This window comes from Aptenodytes forsteri, unplaced genomic scaffold, assembly GCF_000699145.1.
Source record: "Aptenodytes forsteri isolate BGI_AS27 unplaced genomic scaffold, ASM69914v1 Scaffold241, whole genome shotgun sequence".
In the NCBI taxonomy this organism is placed as follows: Eukaryota; Metazoa; Chordata; class Aves; order Sphenisciformes; family Spheniscidae; genus Aptenodytes; species Aptenodytes forsteri.
Genome location: NW_008795252.1, coordinates 7,580,547 through 7,604,731, shown reverse-complemented (window position 1 = coordinate 7,604,731; position 24,185 = coordinate 7,580,547). Strand labels below are relative to the sequence as shown.

Below are 24,185 nucleotides of genomic sequence, written 5' to 3'. Positions count from 1 at the left end.
GAAATACTGAAATTCTGAAGCACATCAAAATTTTTTTTGTTTTCATGCTGCCTGGTTGGGGCTTTGATTTCAGCCATTTTAATCCACCAGTTTCAGAGTGGTTATGTGGAAACTCATTTTACAATATTGAGCTTTCAGTTATTGCCTTTTACATGTAATATTTCTGTAGTTCACTGTAGTATGTTTTCACATTTTCCTCTTCTCTCTTCATGTGTTACTGGGAAAAATCCTTGCAATTTTCTCCACGATTTTCCTGGATCTTAAAGATTTCTTTTGTTAATGCTCAATGTAATAAACGTTTGTTTTGTGAACTAAAGAATAACCCTGCATTCTTTCCCTGCACATTGAAAATGCAGATACAGATCCGAGTTGCTTATGCATTATTTTTACTTTTCAGCTGTTCACCGATGGAATCACCAATAAACTCATTGGCTGCTACGTGGGTGACATAACAGACGATGTGGTTCTAGTTAGGATCTATGGAAATAAGACCGAGCTCTTAGTGGATCGAGATGAGGAAGTGAAGAGTTTCCGCGTGTTGCAGGCTCATGGCTGTGCACCTCAACTGTACTGTACTTTCAATAATGGCCTGTGCTACGAGTTCATGCAGGGAGAAGCACTGGATCCAGAGCACGTATGCAATCCAGATATTTTCAGGTAAGCTTTTTGTGTTTTTATTATTTTATTATTCAAGTTCTATGATGCATTTATGGTGTTCTGTCAGGCCCAAAGGATGTCAAGCTTAGTTTATGAACAGGCAGAAAAGAAATATTTCTATAAGCCTGCACTAAGTTGATGTTCACACTCTTGACAACTCAGTGTCGTCTGTCTTAGTTATCATGGTGTTTCAGTGCTGAACAAATGATCCTCGCTGCCTCCCCAGAAGACTATATACTCATTAGAGGTCTGCTTATTGTGAGTATTTAACACTTGCACATTACCATTAGGGAGATCATTTAACATGGTGGAGTTGTAGGGGGCTGGACTTGATTAAAGCAAGTATGCCTAGCTCTGTTTCCAATACATTCCTTTTGTGAATAGGTTCAAGATAGATAGTCTTACATTGAGACATAATTTTTTAAACTATTAGCGGTGAACAGGAAGTGCTGATGTCTTAAGATTTTAGCTTTTCATGTATGCACTGAAATGTATTTGCCTAACAATGGCAGCTAATTTGAGTCGACTCTTCTAAAGATAAGCAAGTTGAAGAATAGACTGTAAATACAGGTGAGGTATGCGTGCTATAACTGAACTGCAATACCTCCCACCACCTCCCTTCCCTTAAGTAGCGCTGCTAATGACCTTTTGATTCTTTAAAGATGCTGCCCTATAGCTGTGCTGCTCTTGTTTAAACCCTCTTTGGATTCCCTTGCTGCATTTTTTTACAGTTTTTCTGTTAAATATATTGTAGTTGTCTTCTCTTGTTGCTAGGAAAAATATGATAAAGACTGTCAGATCTATTGCAAATATAACATTAAATTAAACTTTGGTTTTTTTTAGACTCATTGCCAGACAACTTGCTAAAATTCATACTATTCATGCACACAATGGATGGATCCCTAAATCTAATCTGTGGCTGAAGATGAGGAAATACTTCTCTCTCATACCCACAGAATTTATGGATGAGGAAGTAAATAAAAGGTAAGTATTTCATTATGTGCTTTCCAGATTTCCTATTCTTTCTGGTTGAGGAGTAGAAGAATGTTTAAAAATACAGGTTTGGGTTACCACGTAACGTTGAACTGTGTAAAATTTTGAGTTTTGTCATACTTTTGTATACTGAAGTAGCTATATAAATGTCAAATATGATAAGGAGAGACTTTCAATTCATTTGGTATATTGTGTATATATACATACAGTTCTTGGTTTGATTGGACACTTAATAAATGATGGCAGTTTTCTTTACTCTTTTTAAAGAACCAAGGTCAAGTGAAGTACTACTTCAGGTAGTTGTCTCAACAGCTTTTGAAACATCCATGAGTCTCCCAAACTGAGACCTACGTTCTGGGGTGAATACTGAAAACGTATTTCCTGGGGTTGCAGGAGTACTGCTGCTTGTTCATTCTGACCTGCACCTCTTAGCTGTCCTGTATTTGTTGAGTTTATAAATTTGTCCAAAATTGGGTGGCATAAAAGTAAAGTTTGAAAGGCTGTTTTGGGTGATGGGATGAGCTCCTGAAGTGTTTTCCAGAGGAGGAAAAGGTATCCACACAGTCATTCTAGACTTGTGCTATCATGGAGTTTCACCTGGGTTTAAGGGTTTAATTACACTTTGTTTTTAGCATCCCAGTATAGCTCTTGACTTGTAAATCAAACTGTTTTTTCTTAGGAGCTTAACAAAATAAGAAAATATTTCAGAATGGTTCTAGCATCAGTCACTGGAAGATTGGGATGAGAGGAACGGCAAAATTAGGAGCAATGTTTTACATTTACGTTAACCTAAATAAAATTTGTGCTGTAATCTAAAGCTTGAGTTGAAGACAATGTTTCTCGGGGATTGGAAATCAAACTTTTAAGCTAAAACTGTAATTTGGAAGTGTTTGTACTATATCATCAAACTTCATATCACTCAGTAGCAGATTCCAGCTTAAACATTCTTCATAAACTTCTTTGAAGTCACTAATGCCAACTGCCCTTGTTGCTGCATTGTAATTAAAGAATGATCTAGCAGTTGTCTGAATTTTTTTCTACAATGTAACATTCTTAAGAAAACTGAAAAATTGAGTAGTTAATTGAAAGTCTAAAAGAGAAATGCCTACTTAAGCATATTTACTGTGACTAGAACTAAAAATGAATCCTAATTTCCTCTGTATACATACATATAGTACTTACTGTGTATCCTACTTGAAGGAAGTAATGTAATGTGAGCAAAAAGTGAATGAAATTCATGCTATAACAGTTTTAATCTTTACTCTAAAAAATGTTCAGGATTGTGTTTAAGTCTACTCCTGATTTTTGCACTGCTGTCATTTTTACAGCACAGACAATCTTCAGAGATTTTTTTGGGGGGAGGACAGAGGGAAATAATTTTCATAATTTGACTGCCATGGTGCCAGGGGAAAGGTTGCTCTAGTTTGGGCGAAGGTCTATTGAATTATTTGAAATAAGAATATAGAGGAAAATAACTAAGTTATTGGCATGGAACACACAGTACTAAATACTAATACTCAAACTTCTTACACCTAAAAAGGTTTTTAAGTGACATTCCAAGTCCTCAAGTTCTTCAGGAAGAGATGGCCTGGATGAAGGAAAGACTGTCAAATTTAGGATCACCAGTGGTACTCTGTCACAATGACCTGTTGTGTAAGAATATTATTTACAACAAGAAACGAGGTAGGTATTGAACTGAACAGTAAGTAGTGGCTTAGTTTGTTTATGCTGTAGTTGCATTTGCTACACTGGTAGTGTCATTTTACTGACTTTAGTGAGTGAACTCAATTTGAGCTTTTACGACCCAATGTAGTAGTGGTAGTGATATCTGTGCAAATATTAAGTTGCTTAATTAGCTAATTCTCATCTATACGTTACTGTACAGAGGAAGAATGTTGGTGTTTCTTGCTTTGCTTTAATGAATTTGTTAATCCCTAGCTTTCCTGTATGACTAGGCTTCAAAGTATGTAATTGTTAGTTCTAGTCATATAAAGCTTTTCGGAGGGAAAAAAAATCATACAAGCAGAGAAAATAACTTGAAGACGTTATCTCATACAACATGTATTGTTCTGGTTTGTAATTGTGGGAAGACACCTTCATAATGAAGTATCTTAGTGATACTTAATACTACATTCTGTGACTATTTCCTGCGTGAGGTACATAGGCATCTTAAAGATTTCTTTCGTAAATACATACTTCATTTAAACAGTTGTAGGCAGTACACCTCTTAGCAAAGATGAATTACATTTTTGTTTTTATTATAATAAATTTAATTCATAATTCATGTTATTAAAGAATGCCGTAACTAAAATCTGTAACGCTTCTGTATAAACCCACAGTTTCTCTTATTTCTGGATTTTAGTGGTTTGAGGTTCGGTTACTAAATGAATCAATTAAACAGGATATTAAAACAAACAAAAAAGGCAAACTTGCAACATTAAAATGGCCATGGTGCAGTAAAAATGCACAACTTTTCTTCCATTTCAAATATCTGAGCTCAGCTGAGCGCAACAAGTACATCAGGTTAGATCAGGATTTTCTTTTGAAGTGAGGATGACATGTTCCTTCTAGTATCTTCATATTTGTTTGACAGTTTAAGACTGTTGGCATGTAAGTCGAAAGTGTGTGAAGTAAATGACTGTGGATGGAACTGAAGTATTCTCCCTCAGTCGTTATTAGTCTTTGACCTTTTAAGCCTATGTGCCTTAATTTCTAAATAAAAACTAACAAAAGCATGCTGGAGTTGGTTCTAGTATGAAAACTGGCTGTGTATGTATAACCAATTTCTGCATCAGATATGCACTGAATGCATGTGAATTGAGAAAAGAGTCTTTTGGTGGTTTGTATACAAGTTTCCCTCCAAGTAATACCATTTTGAAGAGAATTGCAGTACTTCTAGTTCTATAGGTGTGTATAAATATGTATGTCTACGTACCTGTACAATGCTATTAACAGCAGTTTTAAATTCTAAGAATTCAGTGGGAAACTTCAGTCGTTTTACTTAGTTTCAGTGGTAGGGGTTATAGTTCTGCTTTAAAAAGAGGAGGGGGAAAAAAGCATGGAAGGTATGCGGAAAAAAAATCAGCTTGTGGTCTTAAACACATTGCAGTTGTGATACTGTAGTACCAAAAATAAATCTATTGTTATTGTGTAGTTTTTTTCAGTGCTGAAACTACCTTCAGTTTTAGCGTTCCATAACATACCCATTGAGGTAAAAGTAATTTTTATAGTCACTTTTCATAGTAGAACCATGCTGCAAAAAAAATTGGAACTCCTTTAAAAGGCTTGCTATCATGGTCAATAGGCTTGAAGTTCCTACTTTTAAAACAAATGCTATATGCTTTTCTTTTTGTAAACAGAATGGAGTTAAAAACTATGCCAGCAGTGTATCGCTTATGAGCAATCCTACAATAACAAGTGTGTGAGTGCTTAGTGTTTGGGGACAGGGTGGGGAGGAGGGAGGTACATAAAGCACTCTGGCTTCAAGCTAGCTGTTAACATCTTGGGGGGGAATACTTGGAAATACGAAATAGATATTTACTAAACTTACGTTTGAATGTTGCACATGTACCCAGATTGCAGAAGTTTTACAACACAGTACAACAGGTACCATTTTCATAGTAACCAAACCTCAAAGCCATCTGTAGAATATTTGTCTGTTTGAAAGCTGTTTCTTACAGTGTACTTTTTACAGAGCAGAAAATATCAATCTGTCTGTTAGTACAGTCTTAAGATGAGGAACATGATTTTAGGAGTGGAAGCTCAGCTTTTTAACTGTAAATAAACATGTATTGCTGGAATTTTGTTTAGCAGAGCAAAAGCTTCTATTGGTATACAAATAACTTTGCAAGAGCACAAAATAGAATCTTTAAAGATGTACTTCATTAGGAGTGACATCAAACTGTATGAAGGCAGTTAACAGCTTTGGTGATGCTGTACTCTTACTAAATTCACTCTTTCATCTAGAAAGGCTCCTGTGTATCAAAAAGACCTTGGTGACCCTAAGTTGTAACTGAAGAGAGAGAATCAGTCTTCTAGATTAACTACTATTTTTTTTTTTTCTCTCCCCAGTAAAGTTTGAGCAAAGCTGGTAGTCTTTATCTGGCTTTTCAGAAGCTGGCACAAACAAAATAACTAATTTATTGGTTTTAGCAACACTGTATTTATCACTTTGCTTGTGAATGCTTAATTTGCACATTTACTAGGCATGGGGTGGGTGAGTGTATGTGTTTTTTAAGCTACAGGCTATCAACAGATACTAGGACTCCTGTCCAATACAGTTAGAATGATTGTGGCTTGTCCCAGTGCTTTGCTTTAGACTTGTCCTCTGCATTAAATTCTTGTTAAATTTTCAGATTTGAAAGAAAAATCATAGTTGTGCCACATACTGCTTTTAAGAAGAATCAGTCTCATGTCCTTAAATTTTATTTACGAGACTGGAATAGAATGTTGAGTGCTAGCTTCATTTAATGGAGAGTCACTCGTTTCATTTGAATTTGTTCATGCTGTGGCTGACAGAACTCTGCCTCTTGCTGTTTTGTTAATGTCCGTTTGCAGTCACTCAGGATATGAAAACTTGCAAGTGTTACTTTACATAACATAATTATCAGTGTGAACTACTCTTTGAAGGATATAACTCAGAGCTTCACGTTGCTCTTAATTACAATTTGGGCATCAAGATAGTCAAAATAATGCTTGGTGCTTGGTACTGCTTATTTATAGACCTTGTGTTCTGATGCTCTTAAAGTTTGGTGTTTTTTTTTTCTCCAATGTGACCTGGGAGTTTCCAAAAATACTTGATTTTTTAAGAGTATTTAAATAGTTGCTATTCAGTAAGACCAAGTATCAGTATTCTTTTGTCTATATCTGTACGTGCTCTTTTTGAATGTATTAAAATCACCTGCCAGGAAGTTAAGTGTGTAGGTAGATGGCTAGTTTTGTTCTGTTTATTCCCTCTGCCTACCCAATGTTTTCTATGATCTTTGGTAGGAGTCTGTGGGTGCTCAGTGCTTCTGAAGACTGAGGTATGTTTAAGGCTTCTGGTTTTGATCTAAAAACCTTTTTTTTTTTTTTTTTTTTTTTTTTTTTTTTTTTTTTTTTTTTTTTTTTTTTTTTTTTTTTTTTTTTTTTTTTTTTTTTTTTTTTTTTTTTTTTTTTTTTTTTTTTTTTTTTTTTTTTTTTTTTTTTTTTTTTTTTTTTTTTTCCAAAGATATATTGGGTATTTATAGCTGAAACTATTCTTTGGGTATATGACCCGTTTGTGAATTTTCAAGTATGTTCATAGCATAGATCATTGTCTTTACTGAAGCTGTCTTCTAGGGCCTCAGTGGCTCACCTGATGAGCAGGATGGGACGGAACTCAGGATACATCATTCTGCTGTGGTAACTACAGCTAGGACTTGCACGTCAAAAGTGCTTACCTTATTAAACCATTAAAAGTGAAGAGCAGCTAGAAAGAGAGGTGTCATCACCCTCCTACCTTTCAGTTCCCTGAGGAGATCTAACAGATGTCCTCTTGACTACTACTTGATCTATTTAAAAATTGAATTTCTGGTGTACAGAACACAACATGTATTCCATTTTGTGTCTTTATGTAGTTTTCATGGATTACATTGCATGTTGTCTATACTAGTAGACCCCTTGATGAAAGGAGTGTGTTTCAACTTGAAATGTTCAGTACTCTTGATGTCTCTATTCCTGTTGATAACAGTAGCTTCTCCAGAGAGATGATAGAGCTTAGTTTTAAATCATGTCTCACTTCAATAAAATACAAATGCACTTAGATTAATGTCTCTTGTTGGTCTGCCTGCTCCCTGTGAAATCAGTAGAATGTACAAATTCTTTGTATTTATTAAAAACCTCAAAACAAAAGCTAGCTGCTTAACTACTAGTGTAAGCCATATCTTTTAGAAGTGGCTTTCCTGTATGCATTTATGAAGTGACAAACTTACGGTTTTTGCTTTCTTTCAGTTTCACAGAAAGAACTGTGCATCTTTATTTTGAGCCTTTCATGCAAAAATTAAACTTAAGGTTGAGTTCCACAGTAGCATAAGTCTGAAAGAGATCAGTAAAAATGTAGGACTTCTTCACTTTGAACTTTTGTTTTATCGAATGTGAGTTTGCCAAACTTTCATCATCTGCTACAGATTAGGTATGCCATTGTTGCTGCCTTGTGGTGGCATGCAGCGTGCTACTTGTGCACTGACTGGAGGTTTATCGCACCACTTGTTCACATGCCTTTCCCCATAGGAGAGTGCCTGGTAACAGCCTCATTTGTATCTTGTTAGATTGAATTTCTTATTGTACATAATATTATTTATATCTGGAAGTGAGTTTTAAATGTTAGCTGTATTTAAAAATGCATAATAGCACGTTAAGTATATTCAAGATGAAATTTGCACATGAAAGAAATTTAAAGTATTACGTTGATATTTTGCAAGTAGACTTTCACCTGCCATGTTTGTATTTTACCTGGGGGAGTAAGGAAAAGTGTCTGAATGCCAGCAATATCAAATGTTTGGGGGTGTGTAGGGGGGTTCAGGAGGTCAGTTGTGTAGCAGAATATTAACCAGGGTTGGGCTGTGCATTTTGACTGGCTTGTAACTTATAGATGCTGCTTCTTAAAAGTAGTACTAAAGAACCAGTGGGAAATGCAGGCATATACAAGTATATGAATCTGCCAGTCAAGCAGTGGCAGAAGTTAATCTGTGACAATATTACAAGATCTTGGCTGCAGCTGCTGTAAAATTTCTTGTCCCTTCAGAGTTCTAGAGAACCTCAATTTTCCGTTGCCAACAAGATTTTCCTGGGAGGAGCTTGCCACTCTGCAGGCCATTTTCATGTTGGTTTGTCAGAGCCTAAAAGGTTTAACCTCATAACCTTGGTAAGCAGTCCTCTCTTTCTGTGGAAGTAAGGGTGAACTCTGACTTGGAGGATTGTGACTCAGTGATTTTTGTTTGTATTGTGGGATTTAACTTCCATTATAAGTGCTTAGACAAGAAGATTTATCCATCTGGAAAACGTTAATGTGTTAGTATTTCAAATATGGTAAAGATGAACTGCATAGATAAAAGGAACGCTTCTAACAAAGTGTTCTGTGATTTTGGTCAGGACACTTATCTGGCAAAGCTATTGTATTTGATATGTGCAATATCCATAAATCTTAAGGAGGCAGTATATTAGACACTTAAAATCCTTAGTCTAGGAAATACATAACAGACTTAACATTATTCTTGATTTACTTTTTTTTGACCTGGAGTTCTGATAGTTAGTATTAGTATCTGCAAGATGTTTTAAGTCATGCTAAGAAGATTGTTCATTGTAATAGAAGGAATGTGTTTTTATTGAGTAAATATGCAGCTAGTCATCAAAAGAATGGGTGTAGAGAGGGAGAAGGGTGCAACTGTGAAAATTACCCATTTCAGCACTGCAGTGGGAAATGTAAGGTTTTACATTTTAATGTTCTAGTGCAAACAGCTCTTAAGTTAATGCATTGCTTCCTTTTCTGATATCTTTAGCAATTTTGCTGGTTTCCCTTAAAATACAAGAGCTCTAGTTTTACTTTGACTGTTTGATGTGGTGTAGACATTCTTAAGCAGGTTCAATGCTGTATTACCTTGAGTGAAGCATTTTCCCCAGCTTCACTGTAGTTAAATGTCATTTGGAAACATTGGGGGCTGTGTTTGCTGCTTTATCAGTCCTTGTTTACATAACACTACATGGTTTCATAGTTTGGAGGACTTGAGGATTGTCTGGTTTCTTGAGATTAGTTTAAGCCAGCTAAAAAAAGCAACAATTAAGAATAGTCTTGCTTTGTAAGTGTGGTTGGAGGAAGCAGGAAATATCAACATGTTAAAGGAAATACCAGCATGTTGCAATGTGTTAGTCCACTGTGGTTGCACATTTATATGAGAATAAAGAGGACTGTTCTTTTTTAAGTTGGGGAAAAATTGATCTGCTATTTGTACATAAAGTTTAAATAAAGGATCCTCTACTGTATTTCTTATTTTGAAGGTAAGGGATGCCCTCATGTGGTAGCAGTTAAAATTGAAATTCTGCTATTCAGAGTTTAAAAATAGAGAACTGTAAGCTCTAAGTAATTATTTAAGAGCTTTCTTGAATGAATATTCAAGGAAATCTCATATCATAAAAATCACAGCCTTACCCTGGAATGTCTGAGTGCACACAACGGGGCACAAGTAAGACGGGTGTGTGGTGTGGTTTTGTTTTTCCCCCAAAACTTCAAAGGACACCAAAGGATTAGGGCTGTGACTTCATTTGATATGGACTCTGATGTTGCTGCTGTTGTGTCTCACATAGGTGATGTGCAGTTCATAGACTATGAGTACTCTGGATACAACTACCTGGCTTATGACATTGGAAATCACTTCAATGAATTTGCAGGTAAAAACTGGATTTCTGAGGTAAAGGTAAACTGGTTTTATAAAAAACCCTCATTCTTGCACATTCTCTTTTTCTCTGTTTGTATATCTAGATACATGTATATAGCTGTTCATCTGATGGTATCAAAATGTGTTAATGTCTCATCTTGCAGGCCAGTTATGCCCTTCCTTTGCAGTTCTGCTAACCCAGAAATGGGAACATCATGTCCTAAGCTTTTGCAGAGTTAAATAAATACAGAACTCACAGCTTTCACAGTATACTTCTGTGAAATGACACAGCGGAGACTCAGCACGCTGTAGTGAAATACTGCAGATGTATCTTTTACAGCATAGGTATACACCGAGAATATGCTGTGTGGTTCCACAGTTCCAAAAGGCAGGCTTATGTGGTTTTTGGTGGCTTTGCATGTGTATGCTAAGTACTTGCCCTTGAGTCGTGTCCTAAAATAAGAAGTAAAGGCTAAGACTCTGGTGTAGGAAAAAGGTGGGATTTTAGGAATAAGGTGCTGGTAGACTCATTCGTTTACTAGTTCAATTTTTTTCAGTGAATGCTCATTCTGTTTACTCTGTAAGAGAGAAATAACCTTGGGTGTATGTTGTGTTATTTCAGAAGATGGGGCAACAGGAAAAACCTACATAATGATTAGTATAGATGGAAAATGCAGTGTGGTGAAATTAAGAGCCTTAATCTACCAGTTGTTGTCTCACAAACTGAACGTTAAGTCTAGATAACGTAAAAAAAAAAAATTTCAGAGTGTATACTTGGTAATTTAAGTATTTGGAAAGCAAGTTAAATTCTTTACAAAACAAATTTTGAGAGCTTTTGATTTTTTTCATCTGGGACTTACGAGAGTCTGACTACATCTTTAAGGAGCTAAGTACAGTAAGAAGACTAAACACACAAATACTTTTTTTGTCTATGGAGAAGAGTTGTGCTTCATCTCTATTCTCTAGCCATCCAGTAAAAATCTGATTTTTTTTTAAAAGCTAAATTTGAGTGGATCTGACACAGGAAAGAGTTTAGGTGGTAGGGGATTGCACTGTTCATAAAAATAAGACTTAAGGAGAATTCCCAAATCTTCTGGGAATGATAGCTAGTGGGAGTGAACTGTGATCCAGGTTTGGGACTCCTGGCAGACTCCATGTGGCCTGTGACTAAGCATCTCCAGTATAGAAAAAAAAAAATAAGACAAAAGAGTGGTTGTGGAGATAAAACTTCTAATTCTACCAATACCCTGGGGAAGAGAGAGGTACACTTCCAATAAAATTTCATCTCAGAAATATGAGCTTAGTTGGTGACAATGTATATATATCTGGATTCAGCTTTGGATACTGTTGTACACAAGTCCCTTTTCTTATGAAATGTGTAATATTTGATGTGCGTGGGAGGGCTTTTGTTTCATAATGCAAATGCTTTTTCTTGAGGCTTCTCTCAAAGCCAAACTTGTTGAATTTCAAAATACAAGTAGAATACGTATGTGGCTGAAAACATACACAGCATAAATCTTTCTACTATGTTGAATGCTCTGATTCATGGGTGAGAAATTCTTGCCAACATGTAACTGATAAAATCAGGTCAAAGTAAAAACACTGATGTTTGTCCACATCAATTTGTGCATGTGTGTTGGGGGGTGAGGAGGGGGGAAGTAGTCCAGTAATGTGATTATGATGGTCTTTTTAGACACCGTAAGGTTCTAATAGCTATTTTTTTCTCTTTCTAGGAGTAAATGAGGTAGACTACAGCCTTTATCCTAACAGAAAATTACAGGAACAATGGCTGAGATCTTACCTTGAGGCCTACAAAGAATATAAAGGATTTGGCACAGAAGTCAGTGAAAAAGAAGTTGAAGTTCTATATGTCCAAGTCAATCAGTTTGCACTGGTAAATAACATACTGTTGATTAGAATATATTAAATGCTATAGAGAAGCCTGCTACTCTATGGACAAATGTAATTGCCAGTTTCTTACTCTGAGTGCTGTGGTATGTAAAGAAAAATTTCCTTAGTCTGTTCTATGGAAACCTTCTGTTATGTTGTGTGTTAAAAATTGTCTGAAAAATATTCCTAGTGAAAGAGAGGCAGTGAGCATTCAGAAGACGAGATGAGCTTTTAGTGAGTATTTCTATTGGCTGTTTATTGGTCTGGCAAGTTCCTGAATTGGCTAGAGCTTATGGTGGGTCTGTGTTGAACTTTTTCTTGTAATGGTAAGAAGACAGAAGAACAAGGTAGTACTTCATAAGGACCTATAAATCTTCTGATTTTAAAAGCCTTTTTAAAGTAAGAGGATAAAATTTTATCAAACTAGGATACTTTAGTTAATCCCCCCCCCCCGATAATTAGGTCACTCTAGAGTCTTTCAGTACTACCTTAACTCTTTTCCTTGCCTGCAGTGTCTTGGCAAGCAGAGAGTTGCTTTCAGATTTGGTTTTGGTCACCTTAGTGGTTTAAATTCTAGCAAAGTGCACATGTAGTCTCCTTTGGTTCCCTGGAAGTTCTGCCTTTCTGTAGAGCGTGAGGGCTGTCTGTGAGTCTGCTCCCTGCTCCTCCTGTATCTTGTGCGTTCTAAGCTGTCTCCTGTCCATCAGTCTCTTTCCCAGACTTTGGATGTAAAAGCTTCACTCCCTTGCTCTTTCCCTTTGAAAGGATGGAGTGTGTTCAATTTTGATCTGCCCTCAGAAAATTCCACCTGGCTTTGGTGCCTTGTCCTTCAGGGAAAAAACCTCACATCATTCGTGGAGGTAGAATAAGAAGTCAAATAGGTATGGCATTGAGTCCCTGAATGTATTCAATCCCCAATTATGTATACTGTTTGAAGATGTGTGTCGTTGTCCATCCCCCCCCCCTTTATATCTGTGTGATTTCTGAAGATACTTTACAAGTTCACGTTATTTTTGTTACGTTTTCCAGCTAGCCCTGATCTTGTTTTGCCTAAAGGATGTAACAGGAAATGTTACAGCAAAAGTGCCTTTTACGCAACAGCTAGATAACTTTATTTTGCTTTCTCCTGAAGGATAACATGCCAAACTATTCATAGGAGGACTAAGGTTAAGAAGCCAGTTTGGCCTTATTTCAGTCCTCTTTCTGACTAATCCAAGCACACCTCTGTTACTGTGATACCTTCAGTTTTCTGGCAAAAAGCTAATGGTTGAAGTGAGGAAATACAGTTCATGTTCTAGGAAGATGATTATTAAACAAGCCCTTAAAAAATACCAGCTTGTTTGCTGTTATTCTTTTAAAATCTGTATTATCAACTGTTACTATTAAATTCAGCTGTCCCATTCATTTAGGAAAGTTAGATATGCAATTAAGTAGGCTGGTGGTCTGTTTTAAAATATATAGCATTGTTTTGTCAGTTTTAAACTATGGTCATACTAATGTTTAAGAGGATAGAGTTCTGTTTAGAGAACAGCTCAAGACCTGCCTATAGACCACACATGATGCACAAATACTGCCAAACACTCTTGTGTCAGTTAATGTGGGAAGCTTTGTGAAGAGAAAATACGAACTGAAGTTAATGGGTGCTAGTGTAAAATGCCAAACTGCTCACTATCAGGCAAAGTTATCTAGAGGTACAAGAAAGATTCACATGTAGACACAGTAGCTGCCATTTTAAGGTGTTTTCAGGCGTGTGTGCATGCATGTGTCTTCTACACTTCTGGTAAAGTGTACATGCAAGCTTCAGGAAGCAATTTAGGTAATAACTGTAAACAGTTCTTTACTGAACAGAAGTCTGAAGTATATCAGTTGTAACCTGGGTGGTCCAGAAATGTCTTCCACAAGCAGACTATGAAGCTCATGGCCATTACATGTATTTGTTCATCTGAAGTATACTAACAATCATATCATTAATGTAATCCGTAGTTTCAATCTGAAACTGAACATAGGCCTCCAGACTACTTATCTGGACTTGCAGTGGAAGCAAGTTTGGAACAGATGAGAAACTTGTGTAAATGCTGATGAGTTAGAAGTTCTCTTACACAGCTACAGATCCTATCTCTTTGTCCAAGTCAGTAGTGAAAGTGAGTTGTAGTTATAATGGCCTAAGGGTTGTAATGAAAGATTCAAAAGGAATTTCATATTTGCACTAGAGTTGAATACATGTAGTGTAATGTAATTTAATTAGCAACAGTAGAAATGAGATAGTTGTATTTCTGTCCTTTTCTTAACATGGTGTATATAGTTGTACAACAGTCTACTTAATAGATGACCTATTTTATAACTGCAGTGTTATTTTTCTTGAAAATGACACATGGAGGATCAGGATGCCAATGGATTTACTCCTTTGATTGCCAGTAATTAATTCTATAATACTTGTTTACCAATCTCTTTGGTAAAGAGATATCAAATAACTTTACAAAAAGATTGGGTTTTGAGAGTTCTCTTGTAGATAACTTTGTCTTGGTGTGAGAATACGTTTACGTGTTGGATTTTATAGAATGTTAATCTTTCACTAATTTTTTTTTTCTTTCAGGCTTCCCACTTCTTTTGGGGATTGTGGGCTCTAATTCAAGCCAAATACTCCACCATTGACTTTGATTTTCTAGGGTAAGTGTGCTTGCTACGTGTAATCATAGAATACTTGAGGCTGGAAGGGACCTGTGGGGCCATCTGGTCCAACACCCCAGCTATCAGAAATTGAGATCTGAGCAACAGACCTGATCTATGTGATCATACTATAACTCTTAATTTTTAAGAGAAAATAAGACAGTAAAAGCTGTCTGTGCTTTTTGTTGCTGAAAGTTCTCTAAATTAGTATCTGCCCCTGGGCTAAAACACATAGTATAACAAGGCAAGGAACGTACCTAGAGGAGTAAATGTTTTTGGGCATTGAATGTTTTTTGTTGGGAGAGACAAAGACATAAAAGCCAAGTTGGTCAGTGTGGTGTACTATCTGTCAGATGCAAGACTGATGTCTCCAACTGCAAGAGTCAAGCAAGAAACGGGGCTCTTGTACAAAAGAGCTTGTTTACTTCTGATTGCATGGAGTGTTGATCTTGGATATTCCTAATCTTTTTTTAAAAGAATCTTTGTAATGTCAGTGAATGTTAAGTTCTGTTTCCTGAGATGCTGGCCAATGGTGTTCTGTTTCAGGTAGATGGGTGTCTTTGGCATTTTTTAAAATGGTCTTTCATGGCAACAAGCAGAGGAATTCATCTCTCCATTGGTGACTGGGCGAGGTGATAAAATTAATCATTTTGCTTGGTAAAAGATGCCACTTCAGAATTTTCTGCACTGACTAAGCCAGTTTACTAGGCTTAGTTGTGTCATTTTGTAAATGAGACAAATGTGAACTTGTGACTAATTATTCTCAAGTAGAAGTACTTGTTAATAACCACTAGATGGCACAAAAAACCAAGTTAAAGCACAGGTGGTAGAACCCAAATGTGTCAGTTTTGAATAAAATGCTGTTCTTGCAATGATCAAGATCAGATTTCTTTGGAATTGTAGCTGTCAGTTGTTGGATAGTCTATTAAGAACTATTAAACACGAAAACAACATCTTTGATAATCCCAGAACAGCATCTGTTTTGCAAAGTGTAGCAGGCTGGGAGTGGGGGTGGTGGTGAGGAAGTACCTTAATATGGCTGCTCTGTTCTTAACTTCTTCCTTTGGCAGCTGCTAAGGGTCAATGTTGGAAAGAGGGTACTGGGGCAAGTGGACTTTTGACTAGTCCTACCTAGCATGCTGTTTTCATGTGAGGAGTTACCTGCTCTTAACTTCAAATCTCTCTCTCCCTTTGAATAGGTATGCAATTGTTCGGTTTAACCAGTATTTCAAAATGAAGCTGGAGGTCATGACATTAACTCTTCCTGAGTAATGAAGAGGAAGAAGCTTGCCAAGTGGATAGACAACCCCTGAATCTTTTCTGAGAACAGATACTGGAAAAAGCTAAACATTTGTTGAAGTTCTGTAATGCTCACTTGGTAGTTCTTGCTTTATAAATAATGCCTCTAAACAGTCCTTCAATGTTAAATTTATATGAAGAGCATACGTACTGCTGTTGATATAAAACAGATTAGAAACTTGCTAAATCTATAAAAAGTTGTAGAAATGGCAATTTAATCCTTCTTTGTAATTTAACATATGTTGTATGTGAATTATTTATTATAAGTTTAACATGATTCCATTGCTGCTTTCATCTGTTTTTTGTAAAAGTTGGGTGCAGACAGTGAAGTTGTTCCAAAGGATTTGTTTAACAACTTATTTTATTGAAGTTGCATTAACTTATATTAAAGAAAACATGGTCAGAGAATATTAACCTTTTAGATGTATACAAGCAAAATATGAGTGATAATAGACTCGTGAGATCACCAGCGTGCTCTAACTAGGGAAGAAGGTTAGGGTGATCTTTATTTTCCCCCCCTCTTTTTTAAAAAAGAAAAAGGTAGCTTTCCATATGATGGTACTTTTGTGTAAGAATCAACCAGCTTGCTGAAATAATAATGTTTTGATTTTTCCTTCTTGATGCGTTAAGCTGTAGAAATGTGAAAGTTATGTGGCCATCAGATTCTTTGAGGGTATGTACCATCATAGTCTTAGGTGGACATTGTACCATCTCTAACTTCTGTGGGAAAGCTGCTTGTTTAAGTGTACTTTTAAAGCAGAAGATGACTATTCCAAATCTATATTGCTTTTTGAAACTTGATTCTAAATTTGAACACTATTCTGGTGTCTGCATTTGATGTGCTTCAGCAGTATCTAGCGGAATGGACTATTGAACTGAAGATTAGTGAACAGAGATCCTGTTGCACTGGGGAGCAAGACGCTTAGGTTTACAGTTCATGTATTGTTGACATCTTTCTGCTCTGTCATCTTCTAACCTTGGATTCTAGTCTTAAATGCTTGGTCCTGTAGTTGCAGATTCTGGTATGTCTTTTTTTTTCTTTTCTGTGGTAGCAAATTACTTTTCAAAGTCTCCAGTTTGAAGGATAATATGGAAAAGCATATGACTTGAACAAAGGGGCTTTGATCATCACACACGTTTTCTTATTTCTTAAAGCTATTATACCAAGAATGGTCTGGATTACAAAATGTGAATTGAAAAGAAAATGTTTACTTAACAAAACAATGTATAAGTTTGAGTGGAAAAGAGGCTTTAAAGGAAAGGGGTGGGGGGTGGGGCGGGAGGGGAAGAAACCCACAACAGAAAAATAAAACCCAACAATGCAGTGTGGAGTTGGGCAGGCATGTACTCAACTCTGATTATACTCTGAAAAACTTTGCACTTTGGTCACATAAGTGCCCACATGTACAAAGTCTGTGTGTGTGCATATACACGTGCAAACACAAACTTACCTGAAGAGTAAATATTATGGGGAGTCTGTTGTACAGACTCCAGCAAAGATATTTATTCAGAATTGCTTTATGGCACACTGTTGTGTGTGTGTGTGTGTGTGGATATACACACACACACATATACACATATGTGCTTTACAAAAGCTTGGATTGATTCAGGACAAAGAAAATTGATGCGAATGAAAAACTTTCACCTTGAAAGACCATTTTGAATGGCATTCTGTTATTTTACAAAAGCAAGGTTTGGGATTTTTTTTTCCTCTGAACTAGTTTGTATTCATCTGTTTCCAATTTTTTTTTCTTTCCTTCAGTCAGAACCTTAAAAATCCTAATACAAATGGGAGAACTGGGATTTCTTGTAACTTGAAATTAGGTAACCATTTTCGTTAGCATTTGTTAGCTGAAGGCTACTATACTGGACAAATTTTCTTGGTAGTTAAATAGAAACAAATAGCTAAAATAGACATTTATATTTTCCTTTGTAGCAGTTATCAAGGATGTTGCTAGAGCTCATGAAAGCACTGAAGACTTTAATTTTCTGTACTTTCTCCCTGCTGAGATTATTGACATATGTTGAATAATACTCTGCTGTCTTGGTAGTCCCTTTAAGTTCAGCAAGATCTGCTTGGAAGTAAGATTGATAAAGACTTTTGAACTCTTACTACTATTTTCTTCAAGTGGTGGCTTTATTTCTGGCAGTGCTGCTTTGTATTTGTGAAATATTTGAAAAAGGCTGTGAAGTTCACTTGGTCTTGGGAAATCCAACACTTGACAGATCCTAACTTTCCCAACAGTTGGCAATCCACATTCCCGTTTTAGGTACCAGTACTATTTAAATTTCGAGTTAGTGTAATTTTTTTTAGTAGTATTTTTGTTTGTATAGCTCAAGTAGCAATAACTGTAGGAGTGGAAGCTTGCTTCTGCAGAACCAAAGCTCTTCATGAGTGCAGCTCAATCTCATTCTTGTGGAGTGAAGTTCCACTGAATCCCGTAAAAGCACTTTGAAGCAGATAGTAAATACCGCAAGCTTTTCCTGAGCCACTTGGAAGACGCACAAGGGTTGTCACAGGTTACAGTGGTTGACTTTTGCAGTACTGGTAGAGGCTTTCATTTTGCATGTTGAAATTCATTTTACACACTCAAATGCTGCTTTGCATCAGCTGTCTTTCAAGACAAGTACAGGTTAAAACAATTCCTGGTAAGTTCTGAGGAAATGCTGTAAAACGTTTTCCAAAATGAAATGCCAGTTCCCTTGAGCCTTGTTCCACATCCGTTCGAGCCGGTAGCACTCGGATATTCTCGCTTGCTAAGGAATATCTACAGATGTGTTAAGTTTGAAGCAGTAGCTCGCAATAGCATTGCAGATTATAAGGTAGCTTGAAACTGTGAATACAGGACATTCTGAATGTAAGTTAGGTACTAGAGCACCGAACTAGAGAACATGTAGTTGTTTCAATTAATTTATCTCGGTCTCTTTAATAGCAGTGTTAAGATACTTGAAGGAGGACAAAGAAATGACTGAGCTCTAGAAACATCCTTAAGTAGTTTTGACTGACTTGCCAAGAAGATCTTCTGTTGCCTTTATGTTAAGCTAAGGGCACGAATGCCAAAATTAATAATTCTTGCTGTAGTTAAACCTATATTGTAAATATAAAGAGGATTATTAGTAATGGCATTCTTGCATAAATAGCATCAAGTCAATAGACCATAGTGGCCTGGTTGCTTTTGTAAAGCAGAATAGTGTGAATTTTTTTCTTCTCATTTCTGCAGTCAGATCTGGCTAATCCATGCCTAATTTCTTAAGTTACCTAAGCATTAAAGATTTCTGAATGATAACTAGTCTCTTCTCACGTAACTTTAAATTCCTTCATTTACACCTCTTGATTTGCATTTCAAAAGGACTTACCAAATTTGCATTAACCAGGTCTGACTGTGTATGTATATACAACAGTGTAAATAACCATTTGTAAATTAGTGTGAATTGTACTGTATCTTGCATTTATGGACTTGTGTATTGCATTGTATTCTCTCCTATTTTGTAGAAATTTCGATGTAAAGAAGAAATCTAACTCTGCGTGCAGACTTCTTTTGTTAACTTGACCTGTAACAGAGCATAATAGTTTTATGTTAAGGTATCCATTTATAGCCTTGGGCATCCGGCATCTTTTTTTTCCCCCCTTAGCTTTTTTGACATTTTGCTCTTGGGAATGATTCTGGGAATAAAGGAGTTTATACAGTACTAAAATGAAGAGAAAGTCTGTTCTAATAATAGGGCAAACTGTGTCAGAGGTACATGTAGTACCTGTGGTATAGGGAAGGCTGTTAAAATTGTTTACTTCTGAAAATTTCCTATACGTTCTTGAACGCTGGTGACTTCTAAACGTAAGCATGTTGAAGTACTCTTAAAGTGTGCGCTCCCGTGGTGACAGCAATTGAGTTAGTTGTGGTAGAAGTCCCCCAGCTTAAATGTTTTTGGTGGATATAGCCTTATAATAGGATTAGTTGCTAACTTGTAAATGCTTATAATAAATGCCCAAATCACTAAAATAGTTCTGCCCGTCATTTTCCTCAATGCTAGAACTATTGGTAGCCCCTTTAGACTATTTGAAACTTACCTGAGGTATTTTCCCTGTGTGCCATTCCCTCCACCCCCTCCCCGTGCCCACAACCCTACTTCATTAGGGGAAACAAGAATATAAAAAGCTTCCTTTCCATACTTAATCATCACTATTTCCTTTTTGACTAAAATTGTGTTTTATTTTGTCAGTACATGACTTCTTAAGAGAATTTTTTTGTGTAGGAAGTCCCTTTTTGAAGAGGCCTTTAATCTTGGAAGCATAGACGTAATGAAGCATAGTTTTCCCCAAATGCCTGACTATTTCATTACTGTTGCCTTTCACTGTCTGTTTTGAACTTCATAGCGTCCTTCAAGCTGTTAGTTTATTCTTGTCACTGCTGTGTTTAATAACTCTGCTGGAAAATACTGCTGTGCAGATCTTACTGTCCATCTGACAGATCGATCTTGATGCAGTTTGTACGTCCTGTCAGCTTTACCTGCACTGGATGAAAGGTATGCATGCTTATCGATATTGACCCTTTAAGTTACTAGGGTCCTGGGAAGTGAGTTTATTGAAGAAGTATTAGTCAAGAGGAGGGGATGGGCTCAGTAAATGTAAGTAAAAGGAAATAATTCACATGGAAACTCAAGTGTAAGCTTTTAGTGTAGCAAGGTATTGGATATGCTTATTTACTTGCATGGTTTAAGGACGAGCAAACTGTAAAGGGTAAAGCTTGTTTCAAAATGAAGTTCAGCTTTTTTTAAAGCCTTTGGTAGCTAACAAAAGCTCACAAAATACTCTTTTGTTACTCCTACTGAAAGAAATCTTAAAACAAATTTGGGTAACTTTCTGATTAAACAAAACTTTGTTCTATAACCCGGTGGAATATTATCTCTTGCTTGAGGTAGTCCTTCCTGTAGTTTGCAGAGGAGGTTGACCACATCTTGCCTGTGCGTTTGAGGTGGCTGTCTATTCTTGATTTGTTTTAATGGGGTTTTTTTGGTATTGTTTACTGTGTTCTTGGATGCCTTCTAAGGTGTGCTAGATTACTGAACTACTGGAATTAGCTACTGCCTCCTATCATCTCTTCCGCACCGGGCAAGTTGTAATTGTAGTAGGACAGAAAGCATTTGATCAAACCTTGAGGTAATGCAGGGCTGATGTTGAGCAGTCTTGCAGCTGATTCTTTTCCCCCCTTTTTGTTACTGTGGGCTGCAAGCTGATTGTTCTCATTAGTTGTGAAAGATATAGAAAGCCATGACCTTTGGTCTTGTGAAAGGTAGGTGTTCTGCTAGCCAACCATGCAACTTTTAAGAAAGGGGCTCTCAGCAGTGAGAAACCACACAAATCCAGGTAGGACGTGTCAGAAGAAAGCAAACTTCGTGGCTTACAAACCTCTGGAGTGGGAAGGAAAATGTGTGAAATGTTTGCGCGTGCCAGTTGTATGGAGGTGCTCCATCTAAGTGATGTGGTAAGACACTGGAAAAAGCATTGTTTGATTTTTATTTTTTTTAAAGTGACTTTTCCAATTGGTCTGATCTGTAGAGATTAAGTTCCTGTGATTAGGAAACCAGTGAACCGGGGGAGAGGGAAGAAACGTTCCAAAAGATTGTTAAAAAAAACCCCAACCTATGCAGTTGTTTAATTTGTAATGCTTAAAGTGTGTGTTGGGCTTTTCTTTGTATTTAACAGTACAGGTGGTGGTCTGCATCAGATCCTTTAATAAAGGGTTTTATTATTACTGTGAAATGTCAAAAAACTGACTGGAATGGCCCTGAAGCCCAATATGATTTTAGAACAGGTGGCCAGATTTCACCAGATTACCAAACTTGGGGTTCAAGATTTTGTTAGCTGTTTCTGTAGCCTTCTAAAGCTGTTGAGCTGCTGTCTCTACGGTGTGAAACTCTAATTCATGGACTTCCCAAATATGTTTGATTTGATGCTTACAGAGAGATGACACAGAAAAAACTTGTCGGAAATTAGAAGTTGTGTGAATGTTTAGAAAGCAAACAATTTACTTGAAATCTAACAAACTTAGAAAATAAATGCTGAAATAACTTCAGGTACTGCACCAGCCTATTTTTGTGGTGTTGCAACTGCGTTTTTTAAGTGTTTTTTTCCCACATAGAGACCCATGCAAAACACGAGATGAAAGAGACCATGGAAGAGAAACATGAAAACTTGTATACAACGCCATAAAATGCAGCATGAACTGGAAGAAAGTATATGTTTCTAAGCTTTTGGTAGTAGTAATTCTTAAGTGTTATCAAAAAATGGTAGGTGTCAAGTCTTCAGTGTGTGAAAGAATTTTTTTTTTTGTAGAAATGTTCCTTTCAACACTTTGTATCTCAGATGCAGTCTGTGGTAGTTAATAATGCTGCTTTGTACACAAGTGCTTTGAATAGTCTCAGCACTGAGAATGTATCCAATCTTTCTTAAATACGACTTAAAGTTAGATTCATTGGTTCTGTCTCAAGCCTCTTAATCCAGCTATCTGAACCCCTTTAAACACTTGCAGAAACAGGGCCATAGCGTATTAGGGATATATTCCATTTTGTGTCATTTTTTTACTGCATATTTTTCAGTGTTCTTTTAAACACGAGTCCGTTTTATGTCCTGTGAATAAAATAAGCTCAATTTACAAATAAGCCTTTGTCCTCTTCCAGCGCTGTCATCCCCCCAAGTGTCCCCATGACCCTCCTTGTATGTTGTGGAGTTTAGATGCATCATTTATCCATTGGAGTGAATTGTATTTCTTTTAAACTAAATGTTATTGAAGCTATTATAAGGCCTTCTACCACTGATTAAATGAAGTAATGTACCTTTCAAAGAGATTTATATTGTGTAAATAATTTCAAACTGCGACAATAAAGTTTGTTTCTAACCGCACTGCTAGCATCTGTTGTGATGATTTTGCTTTCTCCAGGTTTGAAAGCACCTGATACGGAATACCTGAGAGTTCTGAAAGGCTTTTGACTTGTGTGAAAATGCATACCTCTTTCTGGGATTAACAACCCAGCTGAAAATAAGTAACTTTGAGCCAGTATTTGGCTGGCACAAAGTTAACTCTTTTAAGTTTTGCATATTGAATAGGCTTGGTCATCGACCAGTAAAATTTCACATCTGGGAGGCAGGAATTTAGATGGAGCATGGCTGTCAGTAGGAATTGCTACCAATGAGGAATCGGAGGAAAACATGCGAAGTTTGGGCTGCTGTGAAGTTTAATTTACGCACAATAAGGGCTGCGTTAACTACCTGGGACCCGTTTCACAGGCTGAACTGTGACGCTGAAGGAAGGCTGTGCACCCAGGGCTAGTGGCACAATGTTAGACACTTGCTTGGGGCTTAACTGGGATGTTATGATGCATATCAACAGAACTCTGCTTCCTCCGTCTCGGTTCTGCACCCTAAAGAAAATGATTTCACCAAGATGCAGATTTTACTTGGGCTTGAGTTACCCTCTGCAGTTGCTCGCAGTGAATTTATTGAGGAAAACATTCCTTGGGCCAAAGTCTGCACTCCATTATGTACCTGCCATCCTTGTCACTGAAAATGGGCCTTTCCTGCATACACCAAATATGAAATTTTGGTCTTGTTTGTAGTGAGCTTAAGGAGTTACCGGAGTTTGTGTATATGTAGTAAGGGACGGATAGAACAAGCAAATAAAGCAAAACCTTAAAAAGTTCTGCTGAGTGCAAAAGTAGATTAATCTTTGGGCTAAGAAAAAGCATCAACCCAGCGTTGTTGGAGACTGGAGACTTGAGCCCCATGCATCTTTGCTTAATAAGGTTTTTGTATAATAAAAATGCCATCTTAATTTGCAAGGCCTCCACTTCTTAACTCTGTCTTCTGGAAGTGTAATGATCACACAGTGATACTCTATATGCACAACTTCTGCGGCCCGAGATTCTGAAACACTCCCAAGCACCGCTGGCTCTCCACCTAAACACGTGGCCTGTTTCCACTGGGCTTTTTGCTGCTGAAGTGCTACTGCTACAGAATGGGTGAGTTGAAGAATTGTTTTTCAATTTAATAGAAAATACTCGGACTACGACTGGGTATCTGGGGTTACTTGTCCCTACTCAATTGCTGCTTAGAGCCAAGAGGTGGTGTATCTCTGGTATCCACTGCCCAAATCCTCAAAACTTTCCACAGGGCTAAGCTGTGGCTAGTCTTTGTTCGCTGTTGTAATTGCAGTGAAAAGGAGATCTCCTGCGCTGATGAACTAATCCGTCGTAACGTGGAATCTTTCTTTTCTTCCCCAGGTAAAAATCCTTCAT

The 24,185-nt window shown here is 36.9% G+C and overlaps 1 protein-coding gene across 1 annotated transcript; it reads left to right on the top strand.

Annotated features, from left to right (window-relative positions):
• The first annotated feature begins 392 nt into the window (after positions 1-392).
• Positions 393-16,360, top strand: ETNK1 (ethanolamine kinase 1). The gene is made up of 7 exons (XM_009279011.1): positions 393-657; positions 1,501-1,641; positions 3,191-3,333; positions 9,970-10,053; positions 11,774-11,934; positions 14,524-14,597; positions 15,797-16,360. The coding sequence occupies exons 1-7, from the start codon at positions 605-607 to the stop codon at positions 15,867-15,869; spliced, it is 729 nt and encodes a 242-aa protein (XP_009277286.1). The 5' UTR covers positions 393-604; the 3' UTR covers positions 15,870-16,360.
• The last annotated feature ends 7,825 nt before the right edge of the window (positions 16,361-24,185 follow it).